This window comes from Thermobia domestica, chromosome 2 (genome assembly GCF_964235325.1).
Source record: "Thermobia domestica chromosome 2, izTheDome1.hap1.1, whole genome shotgun sequence".
Lineage (NCBI taxonomy): Eukaryota > Metazoa > Arthropoda > Insecta > Zygentoma > Lepismatidae > Thermobia > Thermobia domestica.
The window spans coordinates 199,931,360-199,954,028 of NC_137455.1; the positions used below are offsets into that span (position 1 = coordinate 199,931,360).

The 22,669-nt window shown below is 35.4% G+C and overlaps 1 protein-coding gene across 5 annotated transcripts in view; it reads right to left on the reverse strand.

Moving 5' to 3' along the window:
* The window catches only part of LOC145678353 (uncharacterized), a 241,160-nt gene that overhangs the window by 9,094 nt on the left and 209,397 nt on the right, over positions 1 to 22,669 (reverse strand). For all 5 annotated transcript variants that reach the window (XM_081748404.1, XM_081748405.1, XM_081748402.1 and 2 more), the window contains one exon: positions 4,719 to 6,345. In XM_081748404.1, the coding sequence (XP_081604530.1) occupies positions 4,719 to 6,345 (1,627 nt within the window). The remainder of the gene's footprint in view (positions 1 to 4,718; positions 6,346 to 22,669) is intronic.

Below are 22,669 nucleotides of genomic sequence, written 5' to 3' on the forward strand. Positions count from 1 at the left end.
TTATATGATGACCTTGATTATTGGTAGAAAACATTACATTTCTTTATGTACCATTTGAAACGTATAATGGAAACAATATTTTTAAAAATCTATTTTAGAACTAAATAGAATAAAGTCTATTTAAATAATATACAATAAACATGACCTTATAATTATAAAGATTGCGGAGTTAAAAAATGTCTGTCCTAATTAGCTAAAAACAAATTACTTGCCTTTGGTGAAATCATTGAATACTTGTATAGTACACTAGTGCCGTCATTATTTTTCTTCAGACTCTGAATCGTTTTTTTAAAAAAAACATCTCGCGTTTATGCACGGAGACTAAGGAATGACCATGGTGGTCATTTCATTAGATGTGAGAGGAAACGGCAAACCTTCGAGAAAACCCATGCATACGGAGTTTGTTCACTACAAAGGCCACTTGGCAGGAGCTGCGATCGAACCAGGAACTCCGCATACTAGATGTGAGCGCTAAATCGATAAATTGTTATCGTTCTATTATATATAGGGAAAACATTTTAATTATATTATTCTCAGGGTTGAAAAGATGCATAGTTGAAAGCAAAAGTGCTTTCCCATCGATAGAGCTTCTGTTACCAAAAACCACATTTAAATTGGTCAATTTATTCCGGAATTATTGGTAAATAAACATCTAAGGTTGGAAAATAACTTTTGCTCTCGATTGTACAACAATATTTAAACTTTGTTATTAGTGAGACAAAAGAAAATTACAAGAAATATGTCCAACCTTGAAAACGTTAATTGAAAGATATTTAAAATTAAAGGTTAAGAGCTAATTAATGATAATTCTGCGTTCTTATATCTCATTAACCAAAGTGTGTAATGTTTCAGTATAACTTAAACTTTAATAACTAGTGTGTTATTCAGGCTGTTACCGTTGGCCACGAATGATTTTTTTTTTTTTTAAGTTTCCTAAAGATTCGTTCTTGCAGATTTCCTCAAAACTACGCTTTGGAGATTTACTCTTACGCATGCCATTTTATTTTGCTCAATGCGATGCATCGATTGATAAATGTCTTATCTTTGGAACATTTTTTTTAATTGGACGGTTACTATCCTAGAATAAGCAATATTTGCTTACGCACTTTTTCAGAATAATTAATATTTATTATTTTTTTAGGAGCTCGTAAGTTTTCGTCAGTCTGGAAATTTTAAACATAAGAAAGATTTTTAAAAAAATAATTTTCATTGTTTTTTTAGAATTTCGACGCCATTGCGGATCTTCATTTTAAATATACTCTACGCCTACATTTATTTCGCGAACTGATAACTGACAATATTTGGTTAACAAGATACAACAATCCAAAATTATCTTTAGCTCTTAAACTTTAATTTTAAATATCTTTCAATTAATGTTTTCAAGGTTGGACGTATTTCTTGTAATTTAATTTTGTGTTATTGATAATAAAGTTTAAACATTATTGTACAGTATCGAGAAAAAGTTCTTTTCCATCCTTAGATTTATATTTACCAATATTTTCAACATTGATAACTACGTCATTACATCGCCCGATATATAGCAACAGACGCACTATCGAAACCATATAGTGTTGTTTACTTGCGTCATATGAGCATTTCACACAGTAAATTTAATTTATCCTTTCTGGGCAATTAACTTTCTAGAAACCGGAGTGCGAGTATTTCCTGTTTCAAAAGTAACTTTTTGGACACCAAAACAACAGCCCAGCAATCGGGTATACTCCGATAAAACTACAGTGTTCGATCACTCTGTATATAAGGAATATTGATTTATTCAACTTCGAGATAGAGCTGAGATTAAGACATTTTTACATTGAAGGACACTAACAAAGTGAAATGATAAAATATTTCCAGATTTAGCTTTGAAAAGGTCTAAACTTACAGACTTATATTTATCTATTATCTACGGTTAAAGTTTGATTCCTGATATTTCAATGTACCATCGTATCTTTTGGCTTGTTACGTTTAAAGAAACTTTGCACTAAGTCTAGTCAGAATTCCTAGCTGCGGAATTTGAATCAAGCACCTCATAATCTGAAGTGAGAATGTTAATGCTACTCCTTCAAAAAGAATCAGAAGTGAAATTTGAGAAGTCATACAGACTAAAGTTTTTGAAGGTATAGTTATTTTGTAATATTTTTTTTCCGTTAAATTAGAAAATAAATAGCCAAGGACCTTGACATATTAACATGGCATTTACTAAATTTAAGTTGCAGAATTATATATATATATATATATATATATATATATATATATATATATATGTGTGTGTGTGTGTGTGTGTGTATGTGTGTGTGTGTGTGTATGTTCAACAACACTGTTTAGTTTATATTCTCCCAGGATATGACATGCCTGAAATGCATGAATAATTCCAAACAGGCGGTAAACAACGTAATAAAGAGAAGATATTCGCTAAACCTCTTTATAACAAATTTACATCACGGAAACATTGCACGAAATGAAACTGGACAGCTGACACCTCAGTTTTGTCTCAAGTGTCAACGACCTCTGAGATTGAAAACCAATGTCAAAAGAGTCACAGTAAGCATTACAGGTTTAAAACCATGTTGTACGTAAAGACACAAGCCAGAATTGGGCTACCAAAATTTCAGTATCTTATCCGCAACATTTCTGCGTGTGATTATACAGTAATATACTTTTTGAGGTCTCTATGCCTCTGGTCAAAAAAAACGGAGCATGACCACAAAAGGTATTTCACAAAGAAGAATAAACACGAAAGACAAATTCTTCCGCGAGTTTGTTAACTAACACATGCTTAAGAAATTTGCTTTACGTTTGGAATTCATACTTCGCACGAAAAGAAACAACAAAGGTGGCAAGTGAGTAAATAGATGTGTTTCCACTCACTTTTAAAAAATAATGTAGACATTGCTTCATACATTCCATCAGAAGAATGTGTTAAGATATTTCTGGTTACAAACAGGATATATCTGATTAAGTAGTATTTACAGTATTTTCTTAAACGTGAAACGAAGCATGGTTAATTGCTATAACGAGGTATATCTGTGTCAGAGCATTTCTACTAGCAAATTAGATCTGTATTGTGACTTTATGGAAACAACATCAACTTGGGTTTTCAATTTTTACGTTTCACGTTCATCAGTGGAACTCTTTTTCCAGCTTTATCAAGTATAACCCAAACTACACTAATAAACCCATGGTTCTATGAGGAATTAAAAACAATTATAAATCATCCAAGAATAGGGATAAATTACAAGAACAACATTTACGCAGTGCAACTGTATTTACAATTATTATGATAGATGGTATTGGTGATGATACCCAATGTCCTCAAAACTTCATCGGCATTTTGCTAAAAACAAATATCGGTAAACAAAGGTCAACATTTCCAATATTACGGTGTCAGCAATAAGATGTGAAATCGCTATGTAATATCGTAGCTAAGCATCCTTATTATTATTATTATTATTATTATTATTATTATTATTATTATTATTATTACAATACTTTCATTAACTTATTTTCCTGTTAATTAGAGACAAATATTGAACTTAAATTTCATGCGCTTCCATACTAACTCGAGTTCTGCAATCTTGTAGCGATATGTAAACCCAATGACAAAACAATATTCTACATAATTCTTGTGGCAGCCTATCGCTTTATTGCAAAATTAATCAAATTAATTATTTGGAAATAAATATTGAGTGCCTGCTGTTCATACAACCCAAATCATCACGGAAATTTGGCTAGTTGCAAATCACTAGGTATTTTGCTGACTTTATATCAACAAGTTTGAGCTCTTTTCTTTTCAAAATTAGAGAGAAGATACTATTGCCTTCCACAATGCAATTTAAAAAGATATTGAATAAAGGCTAAAAGGAAAATAATAATATCTGTTGGTAACTTTTGAAAAAGGTTTTTTTTTTTTAATAAAATGCACTAAAAATAAGAAATTATCTTTTAGGTGAAATAATTCAGTGTTATTGCCTTGATAACAAGTGTTTAGTAAAATGCTCGAAGGAGATTTTCTGTTGGTTGTAGTGAAGAAATGGGAAGCATTGAGCACTCTTCCTGAGGTTGATCGCTAAAGTTTCTTTGCTCTTTTTACAATGGATACTAGGAAAGAGGTTACTCGCCCTTAATGCTTTAATTTTTAGTTCAATTTCTTCATTTTAGCGCACCAATCTGTATTACTCCACAAAAAATCTCCTTTTTAATGCAATTTAATATAGCATTTTATTATTTTTTTTAATCGGTTACTAGTTTATCATTTAAATCTCTACCGCAAATAAATCCTTCTACTATGCTATTAATTCAGCTACGATCTCCACCACAAAACGAAATTTGAATTCACTTTGCTTCCCCAATACTGCCAAAAATGTTTTTGATACCTACATTTCGCTGACTTAGAAAAGGCGTAACTTTCTACAGCCCACCCAATTTAAAGGTAACGAAATACTTTTAAAAATCAGGAATGGAGTTTTATACCCCCTTCCCGCCCTTCTGCTGAACAGGACGTTAAACTCAAAATCAGCTCAACTCGATTTTTTTTTATCATTATAGGTATCCATTGTTATGAGTAATCGTACGAAAACGAACCAAAGTGCTTTACAAAAAATTGGTACATTTTTATATTACTTAAATTAGCAATTATTTTCATATCTAACATTTACACCAAGAGCTTTCAATAAGTTATTTCTGGATAAATATTTATTTGTGAAAAGAAATCAACTTACCTATCTGCTAATCCCCCGGGAACAATATGAGCTATTAAGTATCCAAGACAACCATGGTCTGAAAGCCTCATCTTAGCAATGTATATTCCAAGTTCTTCATCGTCCTCTCTTGTTAGTCGAACTAACTTAAATTCCCTCTGGCCATTGGAATCGGAATTATTCCTGTGAGGTGGAACTGGAGGCGGTCTATTAGCACCAACAGGAATCGTATTACCGGAAGCTGTTCGTTGGCGTCGTTTTTGTTTGGCTGTTAGTTCCAAAGTTTCACCAGCTTCAAGAGATGGTGACCTCTCGCGTTGGAATTTTCGAAACACTTCTCGTCGATCCAAAGAAGAAGCTCTAGATCCACGATCACTAATTCTCGATCTTCTGCCTTCAATGTCCTCCCTAAAAATTGCACTACCTTGGCGACGTCTTCTTTGCCAATCACTATAAACTTCATTGCAAACGTCATCACTAAACTTACTAGTAGTATCGTATTGAGCATTGGGATTACGCAAATTTTGATTATAACTGCTGTCATGCGAGGCACTTCGTAGATGAACGTAACTCCATCTATCCCTTGGGTCCTTATTATTTCGTTTGTTACTTGATTTTACATTATCACTAACACTCTTTTTCAGCACATATCTGTTACCATTAAGGTCACTCGGTAAGGAATAACCCGCTTCGCAATCTAACATAGAAGTTGAATCAGAACCTTCATTCACAATCCCACTATCACCGTCTGTTTCACCAGCTGGTGACCTAGGATCACTACTATAACCAGAATCTTCACCAACGACCACCACTGGTTCAGCCACGAACACATGATCCAACACTTCCTCTTCCTGATACAAAGGATTTACAGATGGGTGTCGCTGACTGAAATCCTCAAGTCCTGGTAACGCTCCGTAAGAAAAACTTCGCAATTTTGCTTTTTTCCCTTCACTACTGCTCCGATAAAGTTTCGCAAGTAGTCTTCTGGACAGGATGTTAGTCGAAGATTTTAAGTACCTTTCAGACATAGATTTTAGTTTGGCTGCAAAACAAGATGTTGATTGTACACTAGGTTGCGGGGACTTTATCTGTCTCAGTTTATTTCCACATATTATACCAGTGTCTTCATTCATATAAAACACATTCTCGTTTGATTTGGACAAACTAAAAATTCCACCGCGGACTCTTTGACATCCACAATGTTCATCTACTTTGTCGAGACGGTGGTGATGGTAATGATGATGATGATGATAGCGTTGACTGTGGAAAACATCATCATCTATATCATCACTCTTAACATCACATTCTTCATCTTCCTCAGTCAGGATGTCTCCAGCACTGCACGCTCTGCGTTCTATTCTCAACACCCGTTCAGTATTTTCACAACAATCGAGGGTCAACAATTCCCGGCAATCTTCTCGCCATTCCACGTTGCTGGCCTCGCTACCCGTTTCTGGATTGTTACTATCGGAACGAAAACATGATAGTTTAGTGCTTTTGACACGCTCTAGGAGAGGATTTCTTTTCTCTTTGTCCTTAGCTTGACTACTAGGTCGTCTCTGCGGTGACCAATATCGGCCTCTTGCACTGAGTCCGAGTTTCTCCTTGACAGTTGCATCTCTGCGTTGTCGACGTAATGGGGAGATATCTGTAATAAGAAATATGGTTTATTAAGATACAAAATCTCTGGGATTTCATTATACATTTTAAATGGTATTTTACAATTCAAACATTAGGAAAGAATTATGATTATTTTATATCTTTTATTGGGGAGGGGAGTTTCATAAAGAAAAAGTACATTCGAGAGTCATCACTGCAAATACATTGTGACTAAATTTTACATTTCTTTCTTTTTTTAAAATTGGGAAACAGATTAATATTTTGTAGTAGTGCAAATGTACGTAAATTATAACAACATAGTTTTCTGTTCTATCAATCTTGCATTTTTTTTTTTTTTTACGAAAAAAGTTCCTTGATTTATATTTTAGAAAAGAAATTAAATAGAAAACAAGGAGCATTCTAAATTATGTTCTATATTAAAAATTACATACGGCTTTAATATTTTTACTTCATTAACAATAATAAAATATTTCATTCTTTGATTTAAACTTGGAATAAGTAGTTAACTGGTCGTATAGGGCCGGTGGCAGGGATTAAACATGACAAGTCGTAATCTTTGCCTTACCGCCTGGACCAATTCACTGCTGTTTCGGCTAGTGGTTAGCTTTCTTGTTTCGCAATTGAGACGTCTTGACTTCGAATCTGATGGGTCGCCATGCTAACTGTGGATTCTCTACGATTTTCCCCCAATTTTACACGTCGAATGCCGAGACGGTAGCTTTAATTTTCTTCCACTTCCTTTCCAATATTATTAATATTATTCATTGTTAATTAGTCCAGCGAAATGACTTCATAGGTTGTATCTGGGAGCTTGTAAGATGAATCACAAAGCTAAGGCATAATTGAAGTAAATATTATTAGTGATAAGTTTAGCCAAATTTCATAAAACGAAGTCCTGAGGAGAGACAAATAAATGACAAAGAACTTGTCTTTTTTTTTTTAAGTATATGTTCATGTTTTCACAATAGAACTTTGAAGGAAAATTGCTGGCGATTTTTTTAACATATATTAAATCTAACATTATTTTGTGAATAAACAGCGTGTATAACTCCATTACATCATTGAGGTCATCATGATTCTAATCTATGATATTCTAATATATGTTAAAAGACTTCAGTAAGGTTGTAGTAGATTTACGGTAATTTTACATGGTTATTACTTTACAGTATTTCCAGCCGCCTGTTTGTAGTAAACACCGTGATCGGCCTCTCTTTGTCGGCATTTAACCTTTCACCGACCTTCTTACATAACCAGTAGATTATATTAAGCATATGCGATTCATAATAATAAATTTTTACTATAAAGAGAAGGGCATAGAGTTCACAAAAGATACAAGCAAATAAATATATTGCCATGACATATAGCTCTTGTTTCTTGTTCGGCATGTATAGTCCATTATTTTTTTCGTATAAAAAGGGCACTGGCAGAATACATACATGGGTGAAAGTTGTTAACAAAAATGGGAGTCTGTTAGAAAGTTCCGATTTCTTTCTACGAAAGTTGCCTCAGTGCTTACCGAATTCTATACGAACACGCCAACACGATAGCATAGCAACTTAGTTGTTTTGAAAAAGTACTACTACCACTAATAATAACTTTCAGCTTTCAAGCGTTGAAGGTTCTCGACCTTCCGTATGTTTCTAAGTCAACAATCTATTATACGGAAAGACTGGATCTATTAAGTCGGAAGAATGAAAGAAAAAAAAGACTAATAAAAAAGACTCGGACAGGAATGCAGATTACATTTTGTTGAGACAAAACAGAGCAAAAACATAAATAAATAATTAACCAGTCAGAGAATCTAAGATCAAACAGGAAACTATAACAGGTTATTTTCCTTCTCTATTTTTTTTATAAGACATGCATATGTTAAATAACGACTATTACATCTTTATTACTTTTTAAGTAGCAAGTAAAAGAATTCTCACGCATACTTTGCGTTGAAAAACGATAATAATAGTTTTAATCATATAGAATTTTAAGAATTTTGACTATTTTTAATTTACACGATTATGATCTTGATCATTCCACTGTCCCCAGGGTTTCCAGAAATCGAACCAAGAACAATATGCAACAAGATGGAAGGTATTGACTATTCAGCTCCTACACTGAGAAAAATCCGTTCTCCGGACAGCGGTATATTGTACAAATATACGGAATCCTCTTGCTTACTACAGAAATCAGTACGGAGCATACGTTATCAGTATGCTACGTAAGCACTAACCTTAGATGTTACATCATGCCGTTGCAGGATGTCTGATATCTAACAATCTTCCTTATATTACATACATATATGTATGTTACCTACGTCGGCTATATGTTATATACGTCCATTTGTATGTGAGATCCTGACCGCCTATATTGTTTTGTACGGAAAGTACGTATAGATGGAACAATTGTACGGAAAGTATTATAAAACATGCGTTTTCAGTTATACGTTTGCTTTACGTTAAGTCCAAACACTACAGGATTTACAAATGTAACATACGATTTTACCTACGCCACATACAATTTTTTCTCAGGTATTCAGAAGCTCGGAAACTATTTAGAAAGCCCTCCATAGTACTCAAGATAACAATTGACCACTTATCTGCGAGATTAAAGAAAACTGTGTAAACCTCAATCAGAATTACCGACTCAATCAGAACGACTCAATTACTCCATTGTCAAACCCATACAGTAGGGACCATTATCTGCTATACCACGAAAGGTTTCATACCTATTAAATAGCGTAGGTTCAAATAGTCAGTTGACTATTACATGTTATATTCTCTCACATCCTTCAGAACAAATTAAATATCATTTTACATAGATAACAAGTAAGAAAATGTAATGAAGCTACTTTGGCTTGGAAGAAGAGGAAGAGAGTCAGTTCAGTAACAGAGAAAAATCAAAGATTGTGTACCTATTTTTTAAAATTTCCCTATTATAAAATGTCGCGTAAGAATCATAATGAAAATTAAATAATTTATAGGTTTTATGTGAAATACAGCAAAAACTTCATTTTGAACTTTTTAAAATCAGGTCATTACTTTTGTTTGGAGATTTAAGTTTCTTTTTAGCACCGAGGCTGTATGAGATATAGACTTACATCTTATTGTGGAATCCAAATCACATAATCTCCCACCAGGAATCGAACCTGAACCTACCGTCCCGAAGATATGTATGCTAACTGTATAGCCATAAGAGTTTTTATATTAGTATCAATTAGAAATATATATATACGCCTGAATGAATAAGATGAAACTGTAGGAAACTGTATTTGAGAAAGGTACTCAGTGCCACTCGCCGACATTGTTCAATATTCAATTACTGTAGAAGCAATATGAAAAGAAGATCTAGGAAATGAAAGCGTTTTATCTGTAGGAAGTAGAGGCATTAAGTGTATTCGTTTTGCAAATTATATGTCTCTTGTAACAGAATCTGAATTTAAGATTTTACATGATTTTATAAAACTTGAGATGGAGCTGTGAGGAATGAAAATAATGATGATAAAATCAAAGGAGCTACTGTAACTGATTCCATGTCAGAAGGGCCCGGACAAAAGGGCGAGGACAGAAAGGCCCGAGTCAAAACGGCCCCGCGTCAAAAGGGCTCGGGTCAAAAGGGCCCTGCGTCAAAAGGGCCCCGGTCAAAAGGGCCCCGCGTCAAAAGGGCCCGGGTCAAAAGGGCCCCGCGTCAAAAGGGCCCGGGTCAAAAGGGCCCCGCGTCAAAAGGGCCCCGGTCAAAAAGGCCCCGCGTCAAAAGGGCCCCGGTCAAAAGGGCCCCGCGTCAAAAGGGCCCGGGTCAAAAGGGCCCCGCGTCAAAAGGGCCCGAGTCAAAAGGGCCCCGCGTCAAAAGGGCCCCGGTCAAAAGGGCCCCGCGTCAAAAGGGCCCCATGTCAAAAGGGCCCGGGTCAAAAGGGCCCCGCGTCAAAAGGGCCCCGGTCAAAAGGGCCCGGATCAAAAGGGCACCGCAACAAAAGGGCCTGAGTCTAAAGGGCCTCTCCCTCAAAACGGCCCCGCGAGAAAAGGGCCCGAGTCAAAAAAGCCTCATGTCAAAAGGGTCCCGCGAAAAAGGGCTTGAGTGGAAAGAGCCCGGGTAGAAATAGTACCACGGCCAGAAAGCCTGAAATCAAAACAGAAGTGGAAATCAAAGATGCACGAGTGGATAGTGCCACTTTAGTAAGCAGAAGTGATTGTCTAATAGAAGGAAGAATATCAGTGGTTATTAGAGACAAAAAGGAAACTTGAATGGTGATCTTAATTTTGTTTGGTTGCTGTTTGTTCTGCAACAATCCCTATCGCTTAAGTCGTTTCTCGATGAAAGTTTGCTTTCAACCGCGTCTCTCTGAGTTTGTAGACGTGGAAGACCCGGGTTCGATTCCCGGCGGGATCTCATGTGGTTCGAATTCCACGTTAATCAGCAGGTCCACATCTCATAGAGCCTCGCTGCTGAAAGGGATGCTAAAGTGAAAATCATATCATAGTTTGTATTCTCGAGACCTAGCCCAATCAGACTATCTATTAATGACTGTTCCCTTAGTTCTAAAATTCAATTTCTGCCTCTGAATCAAAGTAGAAAAATACGTATTATATGAATAATATTATCTTGAAAACGTTTCTTTAATTTTGGTGCAAGAACATACATGTGGATCTCCATACAGGGTTAGTCAAAAGTATTGGGACAGAACAATAATAACGACACGCGTGGACGGGGGAAAATCAAAAATTGCAATTGGTGTTATTGCAAAAACTGCATTGGCTTGGAGTGTGGTCACCGTGGAGGCCATTTTGAATTACACTATATTGCGGATCGTACATTTTTTAATGGAAAAGGCTATGATCTTACACTTCAGTTTAGGCTTTATATTTCCACAAATGTGAAGGTGAACTCATTTTTGACACATTACCATTTGTTTATGAGACAGGGTATTTGACATATGTATCTAATAGAAAAAAAGTATCATGACAGGACAGTAACAAAGAGACAAATGGACAAAGGAAAAGTAAATGTTACAGGTTGGTATTTGTGTTAAAACTGCGTTAAATGATCATGGCACCCAACTTGAATTCCGCATATTATATACCATAAAATATTTTCAAATAGACAAAGGTACTTGTGTCACATAAATTTAGGCTAGAATCTTGCTACAAACGATAATCTGAATTAGGGATGCGCACGAGACAAGATTTAAGGCTGTCTCGTCTCAAAAATGTACTGTAAATGTGATGTCTCGACTCGAAAAATGTGCATTTTTCTATTGGAAGAGCTGTCTCGACTCGGATATTCTCAGGAAAATTCTGTCTCGACTCGTCTCGTGCGCATCCCTTACTGAGTCGACTTTTGACCGATCTCTATTCATTTACGCGATAGTGTGTGCTAAGTTTGACATTTGTTTCTAGTAGAAGAAAGTATTTAGACAGGTAACTAATAAATAGTACTTCATTGTGTTCTTAACGTTTCTGTTCGTTTGCTTACGTTTGTAAAATATTAAGAAGTTACCACGTATGTATAACATATTTTAATAGTAAGTATATTTGTGATTAATTGTTACTTTACGATTATAAAGCAATAGAATGCTTTTAATGTGCAGTTTCGAATATTTGGTAGAGCTCAACAACGTCGTTCAAATAGTAGTGGGTGATAACGATGTTTCTTCTGGTCATTGTATTGTACCATGTAGAGTTAATACGGGAAGGATATAATGGTAGAATTGCTAGAAAGAAACCATATATTACCCAAATTAAGAAATATAAGATACTTAAATTTTCTAGGGCTTTTGAAAATAAACTCAAAAACTGGTGGGAATGTTTTTATTGACGAATTTAAGTTAAACCTGCATGAATATGATGGTAGAATAATAGTGTTTCGACAAGTAAATACAGAAATAAATGTCAAGAACTTCCAGCCTGCTTTAAAATACAGAAGAAATATATCTTAACGTTCTTAGAAGGACTTCTAATTTTATCAAGATATTGATCCCAAACAAAGTATATGTTGTAAAGAAAAGATTGCTTTAAAACTGCCCAAAAGTTCGCTAAAGACTGCAAAACTGCCCACCACACAGTACCGGCTTTAATCCCATAGAGAATCTTTGGAGCGAATGGCAACGTAAGGTCAATATATACGAGTTACGGTGAAAGAAGGTTTGAGAAAAGCATTACATACAGATTGGAACAATATTTCCCCACACTACACCAGGAAAATTGTAACAACGATGCCGAAATGCTTAAAGAAAGTTATAAATCATTGTGTGTTTGCTATTAAATACTAACTGTATTAACTTGGAGGAATAAAATAATTTTAGAGGACATTTTATAGTAGTTTTTTTTAATAATATCTGAATATTTATGTGATCAACAGTGTCCACATCCCCATTCAATGTAGTTTTTGCAACAACACACACTTGCAACATTTGCTTTTCCTCCGCCACATTATTATTTTATTTTCCTGATACTTTTGTCTACTACACACTAATGTCAAACATAGCACACGTTCCTCGTAAAAGAATGAGGATTGGTAAAGAATGAATCATATTCTCGTTTGTAGGAAAATTCAATCCTAAATTGATGTGCTAAACATACTCCTTTCCATTTAAAAATATTATGTGATATCCAATATGGCGAATCTAGGATGGCTGTCATTATGTCCACGCCCTCACTCAGTGTAGTTTTCGCATCAACCTGCAACCTTTTACTTTTCTACGTCTACGTGTCTCTTTGCCTGTCCAGATACTTTGGTCTACTAGATACAATTGTCAAACGTAGCATCCTATCTCGCAAACGAATGAAGATAGGTTTTAAAAAATGAGTTCTTCTTTTCATCTGTGGGAACATTCTAGCCTAAATTGATGTGTCAAACCCACCTCTTTCCATTCAAAAGATATTGTGTGATATCAAATATCGCAGAATCCATCATCTGCAATATTTACTTTACCACCGTCCACGCGTATCGTTATTACTGGTCTGTCGTAACATTTTTACTAACCCTATATTTTTTCCACATGTATGTTCTTTCAACACAAATAAACAGGTATGTCCACGTAATATTTTTCATCTAATAAGTATTTTTATACTTCTGAAGTTTTGCAGGCTATATCTCAGATTTCTTGACATGGGGCCTTTTTGTTACGGGGCCCTTTTGACCGGGGCCCTTCTGACCAGGGTCCTTGTGACTCAGGCCCTTATGACTGGAGCCCTTTTGACTAAGGCCTTTCTGTCCTCGCCCTTTTGTTCGGGCCCTTCTGACGTGACACCGGTTATAGGATAGGAAGAGATCATATACAGAGGTACAACAGTTATTTAATGCTACATTTTCCGACCATAACCCAATTTCGAAGTCAACTGCCTAAGAGACAATTGAATGTTTTGCAGAAAGGTACCGCATGCGATCATGAAGGCCGAAACAATGTAGCAATTTGGCAGTTTCTTTTAATTTACAATCTTTTGTGGAAATTCCACATTCATTGATAACCAGAGTTGCTAACAAGCTAGGTGTTTCCCAGAGTTCAGCGCAATGAATTTTTGTACACTATGCTCTTTATATAAAGTCATTCTGAAGTATGATTAGTACCATACTAAAGAGTTTGATTAACATATGTTAATTGCAGTAGTCAAACCTTTAGTATGACGCTAATCATACGTCAAAACGACTCTGCATAAGGCGGTATAAGTTGAAACCCTAGGAGAATGCGTTTAGTGCATGAAATAACGGAAGACGACTTTAATCACCGCATTGAGTTTTGCGAAGTAATGATATGAAATATCGGTGACAGCAATATTGTCGTAAATGACATGGCATTCTCTGATAACTTTCAGACTGTCAGTTTAACGTCCCACATTATGCCCTTTAGGATGACGATGATTAAAGCAAGTGAATGATGATGAAAGAACGGGTGAAATCAAAATGAAACGAGGGTACCCCGGGAAAACTCACCTATACAATATTTTTTTCTTTCTTTCTTTTTTTTGGCTCAGGCCCGTCTTTCAGATCCGGCATCTGAAACTTTTGACCGGAACGGGTTATCATCATTGCCATTTATGTATTTTCTTATCTTTATTGGGTATCCATGTTTGAAAGAAAAAAGGTGAAAAGGAAAAGGGAAAAAGGAAAGAACAAAAAAAAACACAGCACAAGAACAAAACAAACAAAAAACAAAGAACAACAAGAATAAACTATGAGAAAAAAAATAACAACAATTTTCTTGCAAAGTGCTACTCAGCTTAAATCTATCTGCACCTATCCTGAACTATACTACTTAGTATTTCAATTCCTGATCCAACAACTGTAATAGTATGGAATACGATATAAAATACTTAAATAATACATTCTATTGTTATTAATTCTTATTTACTTATCTATCTATATTATCTAACTAATCTACTCTTCTATTTTGCTGTTATTTGTTTATTTTTATATATTATTTCCCTATAGTTCTTAACCATTTAATTCCTACTGATTGATTTCTTTTCTTAATTATTAAGATTTTTTTAAAGATTATAGTCTTATGTTTTTTAGTTACCTAGTTTCTAATTTTTATTTTTTTTAAAAAATGTAATTATGGTTTCCTATTCTTGTTTAATGGTTTATTATATTATTTATTATCATGTATTAATACATTTATTAATTAGGCTACTATTTATCCTTTTTCCCTCTTGTTATTCCACATGAGTGTTTAATGATGTTGTTTAATTAATTTTATATTTACTTTATTAATTATTTAATTTTTATATTATTTAGTTAAGTTTTATCTAATAATATGTTGCTTCATCTTCTTTCTTCGGTTTTCACCGTATGACAATGGTTCCTCTCCCGTATGCTGTATGATTATTTATCAAACTGCACTCCTCTTCACTTTTCACAGCAAAACAGATCACTATGGTTTTTCACTGTATGATTGGTTCTCTCCTGTGGTCACGGAACACATTTACACTAACATTTCACTTCACTAATAACTTCCACTCTTATATGACATAAATTTGATAGTTATTCATGTAGTGTTCTGTGAGTGTTCTCAGTTTCGTGTCCATGCCATATCACAGTCCTGTATGTGCTGACTTGAGGTCCAGGACCCACTCAGCACTTAGTGTGGATCCTGGTCCGTTGTGTCCTTCCGCCCGCACACCCAGGCTGGGACCGTCATTTCGGCCGAGATCGACTGAAGCGGTCACTAAGTTCACTATCTCTGAGACACTCCTCTTCACTTATCGTCCATGACGCAATGAGGTACACCCAAAAACCCGAAAACCGAAAACCCGAAGACCACGAACACAAAAGCACACATGCGACGCACACACACAAGACCATACGCGTCCGGAGTTCCATCCGGTGTAAACCGGGGATGCGATGATCCACTCGCTCCTCTCCCCCGGGGGGCACGGAATACCAGTGCCATCCTGAAGATTTTCTTCGGTCCGGAAGATTTCATTCATTCAAAACACTCAAAGACACATCCACTCTAATTCTATTTACATTTATGCAATGCTTATTCGTTTTCATTGTAATAAGTTCTTCTTCTTATTTCAGAATAGCTGTTTGCTATTCGCTTTAAGATGTTAAAATCATTTTCGTTTTCGATTATTTGTATTAGATTTATACGTCTGATATTTTCCCTCTCTGGTATTACATCTTCTGTCAGAGGGCACCAAAAGATGTGGTGCTCTGGTGTTCCAATTTCGCCGCATTCACAAATTGTATTTTCTTTGGCCTTTATTCTATACAGGTAAGTTTCATAGGGGCCGTGCCCACTTAGAAAGTGAATGACACCTGGACTTGGATCTAGATGTTTTAACTTTTTCCTTTTATTAATTGTTGGAATAATATCCCATAATCTTCTTGATTTGTTTGAGTTTGTCCATTCTAAGTTCCATATTTCTTCTATAGTTTCTTCGATCTCCTTCTTTGTTGTTACTGCCTTGCCAAGAAGATCTATTAGCTTTTCGTTTTCTTTCTTTTTTAGCCAGTAGAATGCTGCTCTTTGTAGTATTACCAGATGTAGTGGTTTTATATGTAGTAGTATACATAATGCTTCATTTGGCACTGTGTTAAAGGCTCCACTTAGTCTTATAAGTAAATTTCTTTGAGGTCTATTTATGGAATCTCTAATTTTTTTGTTCTCGAAAATTCGATGTACCCATAGACTTGAAGCGTATGCCATAGTCGCACATAGTATTGTATCATGGTATAGCTTTAATATTTTAATTGGTAACTTGTATGTATTTTTGCCAGTTGTCATTAGTTTGTTGGCAATTTTATTACTTTTTTCAACTATATATTGTACATGTTTCTCAAAGTTTAAATTTTCATCTATTGTTACGCCTAAGTATTTAAATTCTGTTACTCTTTTTATTTTTTGATTTAATATTTTTATTTGTGGTTCCCTAGTTAATTTGGTTCCAAAAAGCATAAACTTAGTTTTTTTCGCTGATAGCTTTAATTTATTTTCAGAGCACCAGTTATATAGACTTTCCACTACTTGGTTAGTTTTTGTTTCTATTTCTCTTCTGGAATTTGCCGAGGTTATTATTACAATATCATCAGCAAAGGCTATGATTCTATCTATTAACTCATTGTTTGCCATTTTCTCCATGCAAGGCTGTAGTTGTATATCCCACATCAGGGGTCCCAAGATTGAACCTTGTGGACAGCCCTTTTCATTTTGTATTTCTTTATCTCCCATTTCTGTTTGTATAACTATTTTTCTGTGTTGGAAATAATCTTTTATTACGTTTTGCAGATATTGTGGAAGCCTTAATTTCTTCAAATTCTCTAATAACGCTGGTATCCATAGATTATCGAATGCTCCCTCAATGTCAACAAACAACGCTAGAGCATATTTCTTTTGGTAGCTACTATTTTGTATTTGTTCTTTAAAAACATTCAGTGCATCCTCAGTCGATCTTCCCGCTCTAAAACCATATTGTAGGGTGTCATTCTGTGTATTTCTATACTTGTTTATCCTATTAGCTATAACTCTCTCATAAATTTTGCTTATGTTCTTTAGTAAACATATTGGTCTGTAGGCACCAATTTCTAAGGGGTCTCTGTCCAGGCTCTTAAGTAGTATAATTAACTTCGAAATTTTCCATTCATTTGGGAATGTTTGTTTCTTTAACAATATGTTGTAAAATCTTGTTAAGTAAGGGACCCATATATCTTTATTCCTTTTATATATTTCATTTGTTATTTCATCGAGGCCTGGGGCCTTACCTGTTTTTAGTTTCTTTATAATTTTTTCTACTTCATCATTTGATACCAATTCGGAGTCGTCCACATATACTACTGTTGCTTCTCTTGCATGATTTCTTCTTAGCTGCATCTGTCCCATTGTATCATCTTCCACCGTATCCTTAGGAAAAAATTTCTGCATTAATTTGTCTAGTGTTTCTTCTCTTGTTTTTGTATACGTTCCATCTGCATTTTTAATTGTGCATAATGTTGTAGGATTAATCTTTTGCATAATTAATTTATATGGAAAACCCCAAGGATCCATTTCTATGTTTTTCGCCAGAAACAATTCCCAACTTCGTTTTTTCTCGAGTAATACCGCCTGTTCATATTCATCCTTTATCTTTCTATAATTTTGGAGCCTAATATTTTTGAGCCTCGGTTCTAGGGTTGCCTGATAACTTTTTCTTCTTGCTTTTACCAATTTTTTTAATCTTTCTAATTTTGGTTTCCAAAAGCCACCGTATCCTACATTTTGCCCTAATTTCGGAGTGGATTCTCTTCGGAGTGGATTCGGAGTGGACCTATACAATATTGTCCACCACAACCTTACTTGGCCGGGAATCGAACCAGTAGTCCTACACACCAGAGCTAAGCGTTCTACCACTGAACCACCGTGCCCCTCCCTCCGGTATTCTTTGATGAAGTGATATTTACCTTATATGGTCTGATGAACCGAAAAAATTATCACTATTGGAGCGATGAAAACCCACATTGATGGGATGTTATTTCGAAGAACAGAAGTGCAGAAGCTACTGACAGAAATAAACTACATTCTTAATTAGAAATATTACGAATGATATAAGAGATATGTTAAATTAAAAGTAGGAATGCAAAATATTTTTTGAATACGAACTGTGGTTTAATTAGGAATACAGCTGGTAAATAATAATATTGGACTACAAAGGTATTCAGAAGTCTTGCTAGAGGAAATATAAATATATTGAGATTATTATTATTATTATTATTATTATTATTATTATTATTATTATCGAATTGAAAATTCAATGGTGTATCTAAAATCAGGTAAAAGATCAGAAAAAGTACGTGTAGCCAACAAGCGGTAAGAAATGTGTGAAGTATTAAGGGCTTGCATTGAGGGTGCCAGGTAAACATGATTGGGAGCCACTGATATACGATATTGCATTGAGGACGACCCCTTCTCTACACGTCGTTCTTTGTCTAGGCCTTACTGACATGGAATCAAATAAAAAATAATGAAACAAGAAGTATATTATAAACAAAAAATCCTTACTAAAACTATTATATATATATTTTCTCCACTAAATCTCATCAAATTATATATATAGATATATATATAATATTAACAACTTGACTTCGGTGAACATTACATTATTCTTATTATATATTAACGGTGCTAACCTAACACGAAGCCTTATAATAAGGATTTAAAAACAGCTGAAAGACAAATGACAAACATTACAAACAAATAGCATTTGTTTGTATTTTCTGTTGTATCTGATCAGATTTTATACGTATATAATTGTTTTACATTACAGTATATTTTTTGAACAACTTGACTTTGATTAACATTACACTATGATCATTATATTTTAGAAGTACCAATCTTGCATAAAGCCTTACAGTAAGATAAAAAGAGTGAAAAAAGACATTACTAACAAAAAGTATTTTTGAGATAAACATTACATTTATTATATTTGAAAATTACTTACTTAACATGAATCCTTAGAAAGAAAAATCTTCATATCTTGTCGATTAAATTGGGTCTAAAATGGCCAGTGTCACTTTTTGGCAAAAAAATGAGATGTTCGTCAAATTTTAACGCCTATAAATGGATATTTTCTTTTGCAAGAAAAGCAAATGTTAATATGAATAGTATATATACTCCAAACTACTTCGTGTTGACATTAGCCCTTTTAGTCCCAAGTCGCAGATATATAAAGTATGTGAACTTACATTGAAAAATTCTGGTTACTTTAATCTGTTTTGAAATTCTTCCAACTTATATTGGACATAAGTTTATTATCATTTTTGCTTAACTTTCCAAATGCCAAATACGATTGACATTTGTCTCAAACTGCTTGCGTGGATTGCAAATTAAAATTGTGAACCAAGCCACGAAGATAGTTCTCTAAAGGTCTTTGAGTATACTCCTGTACAATAGTACGTACTCGACTTGCAGTTACTCTGTATTTTTTCTGCCGGTGGTCAATACTTAATTTGATCAATAGAGTGCTCCTTTAACCGTGTATATTGGACGATAACCGTTTACGATAAGATAAAATTCGTTGCGCCATATAATTTTATGATACAATTACGCGCATCTCTTTACTTTATTTCATAGTTCTACCATATTCACTTTTTAATATTCGGCGACAGTTGCCATTGAAATTCATACAGTTATACGCAAAATAATAATAATAATAATAATAATAATAATAATAATAATAATAATAATAATAATAATAATAATAATAACAGAATTACAATATCAATTACATAAACAATACCTTCGAATAAAGAAAAATAACCGTCACGCTGGGATTCGAACCCGAGTCACTGAAATGGCAGTTCTCTGCTTTCACACTTGATACAAAGATAAGAAAATAAACTAGTAGCTATGTTACATAAACATAGCACACACTATTTCTACACGTGTTGATGCAATTCAAAGAATGCGAAAATAATGTCTGCCGGCTTTTCTTCTTTAGAAATTAGAAGTCACGGTGAGGAAGAATTGCAGTAATATAAATCGGGACCAGTTAAAAACAATGAGGTAGCCTCATCTTGAAGAACGCTTCGCGATATTTTCCTCATTGACGAAGGTCTATATGACTTGTTTTTGAGTTAAAGAAGGAAACCTTGAGTAAGTCATTGTGACACTCATAAGGAACATCTCCTTATACGGGTATTTTGTGTATAGTCTTACATGCAATGCTTTTAACTAGCTAATAGTTTAGGCGGAAGATGAAGTGACGAGGTGGGTAAGTTTTTAGCGCATTGAACTTATATTCGGCGGACCCGCGTTCAAATCCCGGTCATTTTCTTACTTTTTCAAATGTTTTAATTTCAATTTCAATACATAGTGTGACAACCAAGATTTTCTCTCCTCCAGAAAGAAAAAATATTGGAATGAGGAGAATTGGAGAAGGTCTCTCAATGAAGGCAATCATTTACTAACTTATTTCCAGCAGTTGTTCTAGATTTGATATTTTCGTCTACTTTCAAGCAGTTTCTGATTTATGTGTGATCAGTGTTTTTATTTCTTTGAATATACAGTATATAGTGAAATAATACATTACATACACAACAATATTGAGATTAACATATGATGTTCATTGGACAACACGCTCTAAAACAGAGAGGTTCATCTCAGAATGGAGAAATGTTTCGTGCGTCATCTACTCGCAATTTTACTTGCATAAAGACTGGATTCAGTGCTACCAACTGTTGTCAGTGCCGAGAAAAGTTACGTGTAAATTGGGTTGCATCTGTCCAGGCGTTCTCACAACTGCAAATTACCTGGACCCCAAGTTATGGAATTAGAGCACTTAGGGTGGAGAGACTTTTGTTGTTGGGTGTACATAGATTTTCCTAACACGAGTAACACTATCTGCTATTGATCTAAAATATTCCAAGTAATTTTTCCTCTTTCTCTTTCTTTCCTTCTTTCCTTTTATTTCTTACTCCCGAATTTTTCGCCACCTTACTTCGGCAGCCAGGGTCGTTGCCCCGCTCACCCGCACCATGACACGGCACTGATCAATACCTACCTGCAACACTTTTCTCTGTTCACATGAATCGTAACTGGGCTGTCGTAATAACTTTGACTAACACTGTATACAGATCCACATGTACGTTCTTTCAACACAAAGCAGGTGGTGTCCACTGAATACTTTTAATCTAATAAGCAATTTTATATTCCTCATGTCTTTCACGCTATATCTCAGGCTTTTTTGATGTGAGGCCCTTTGATCGCGGGGTCCTTTTGACTCGGGGCCCCTTTTGGCTCAGGGCCTTTTTGACTCGCGCCCTTTTGCCGGGGACCCTTTTGACCCGGCATCTTTGGACGCAGGGCCCTTTTGACTCGGGCCCTTATGACCGGGCCCTTTTGACGCGGGGCCCTTTTGACCCGGGCCCTTTTGACGTAGGGCCCTTTTGACTCGGGCCCTTATGACCGGGGCCCTTTTGACTCGGGCCCTTATGACCGGGGCCCTTATGACCGGGGCCCTTTTGACCCGGGCCCTTTTGACGCGGGGCCCTTTTGACTCGGGCCCTTATGACCGGGGCCCTTTTGACACGGGGCCCTTTTGACTCGGGCCCTTTTGTCGCGGGGCCCTTTTGACGTGGGGCCCTTTTGACTCGGGCCCTTATGACCGGGGCCCTTTTGACGCGGGGCCCTTTTGACCCGGGCCCTTTTGACGCGGGGCCTTTTTGACGTGGGGCCCTTTTGACTCGGGCCCTTATGACCGGGGCCCTTTTGACGCGGGGCCGTTTTGACTCGGGCCTTTTTGTCCTCGCCCTTTTGTCCGGGCCCTTCTGACGTGACACCACTGTAACTATAGAAAAATTTGGGGAAGGAAGTAGAATGAATGAACAGTTTTCGGCATTTACGTAATACTACTAGGAAAAATCTGAAGTGGGAATAGGAAATAAAAGCAAGAGTGGGAAGGGATGGCGAAAAAATGCATAGAGAAACGAAAAACGTACTTTGTGAATTGCTCAGTAAAAAGTTGAAAAAATACACTTCATGTAAAGTGTCGTACTGTATGCTGCAGAATAGTAGATGATACGAAAAAGCTATTAAAACCACAACAAACTGTGAGTGTGGAGGAAAATTTAGACAAGTTGAATAGAACTAAAAATCAATTAGGAAGCATATAGGAGATGGTTAGAAAGAGAAAAAGAAATTGGTTAGGCCATTGTTCATGAAAAAAGTGTATATGGTGAAGAAATATGATGGAAGGAAACCAAGAACGAGAAGAAGACTATAGTTGATGGATGTTACTAAAGCGGATAATTTCTACGTCAAGACGAAGATGTTAGCACAAAACCGTACTACACGAAATATTTTCAATTTTGCTACAAGGGACTTGCCAATGATTATTATAGTGATGGATGGCTAGTAAGTAGTTATTAGTTAATCAAAAATGAACAATAGG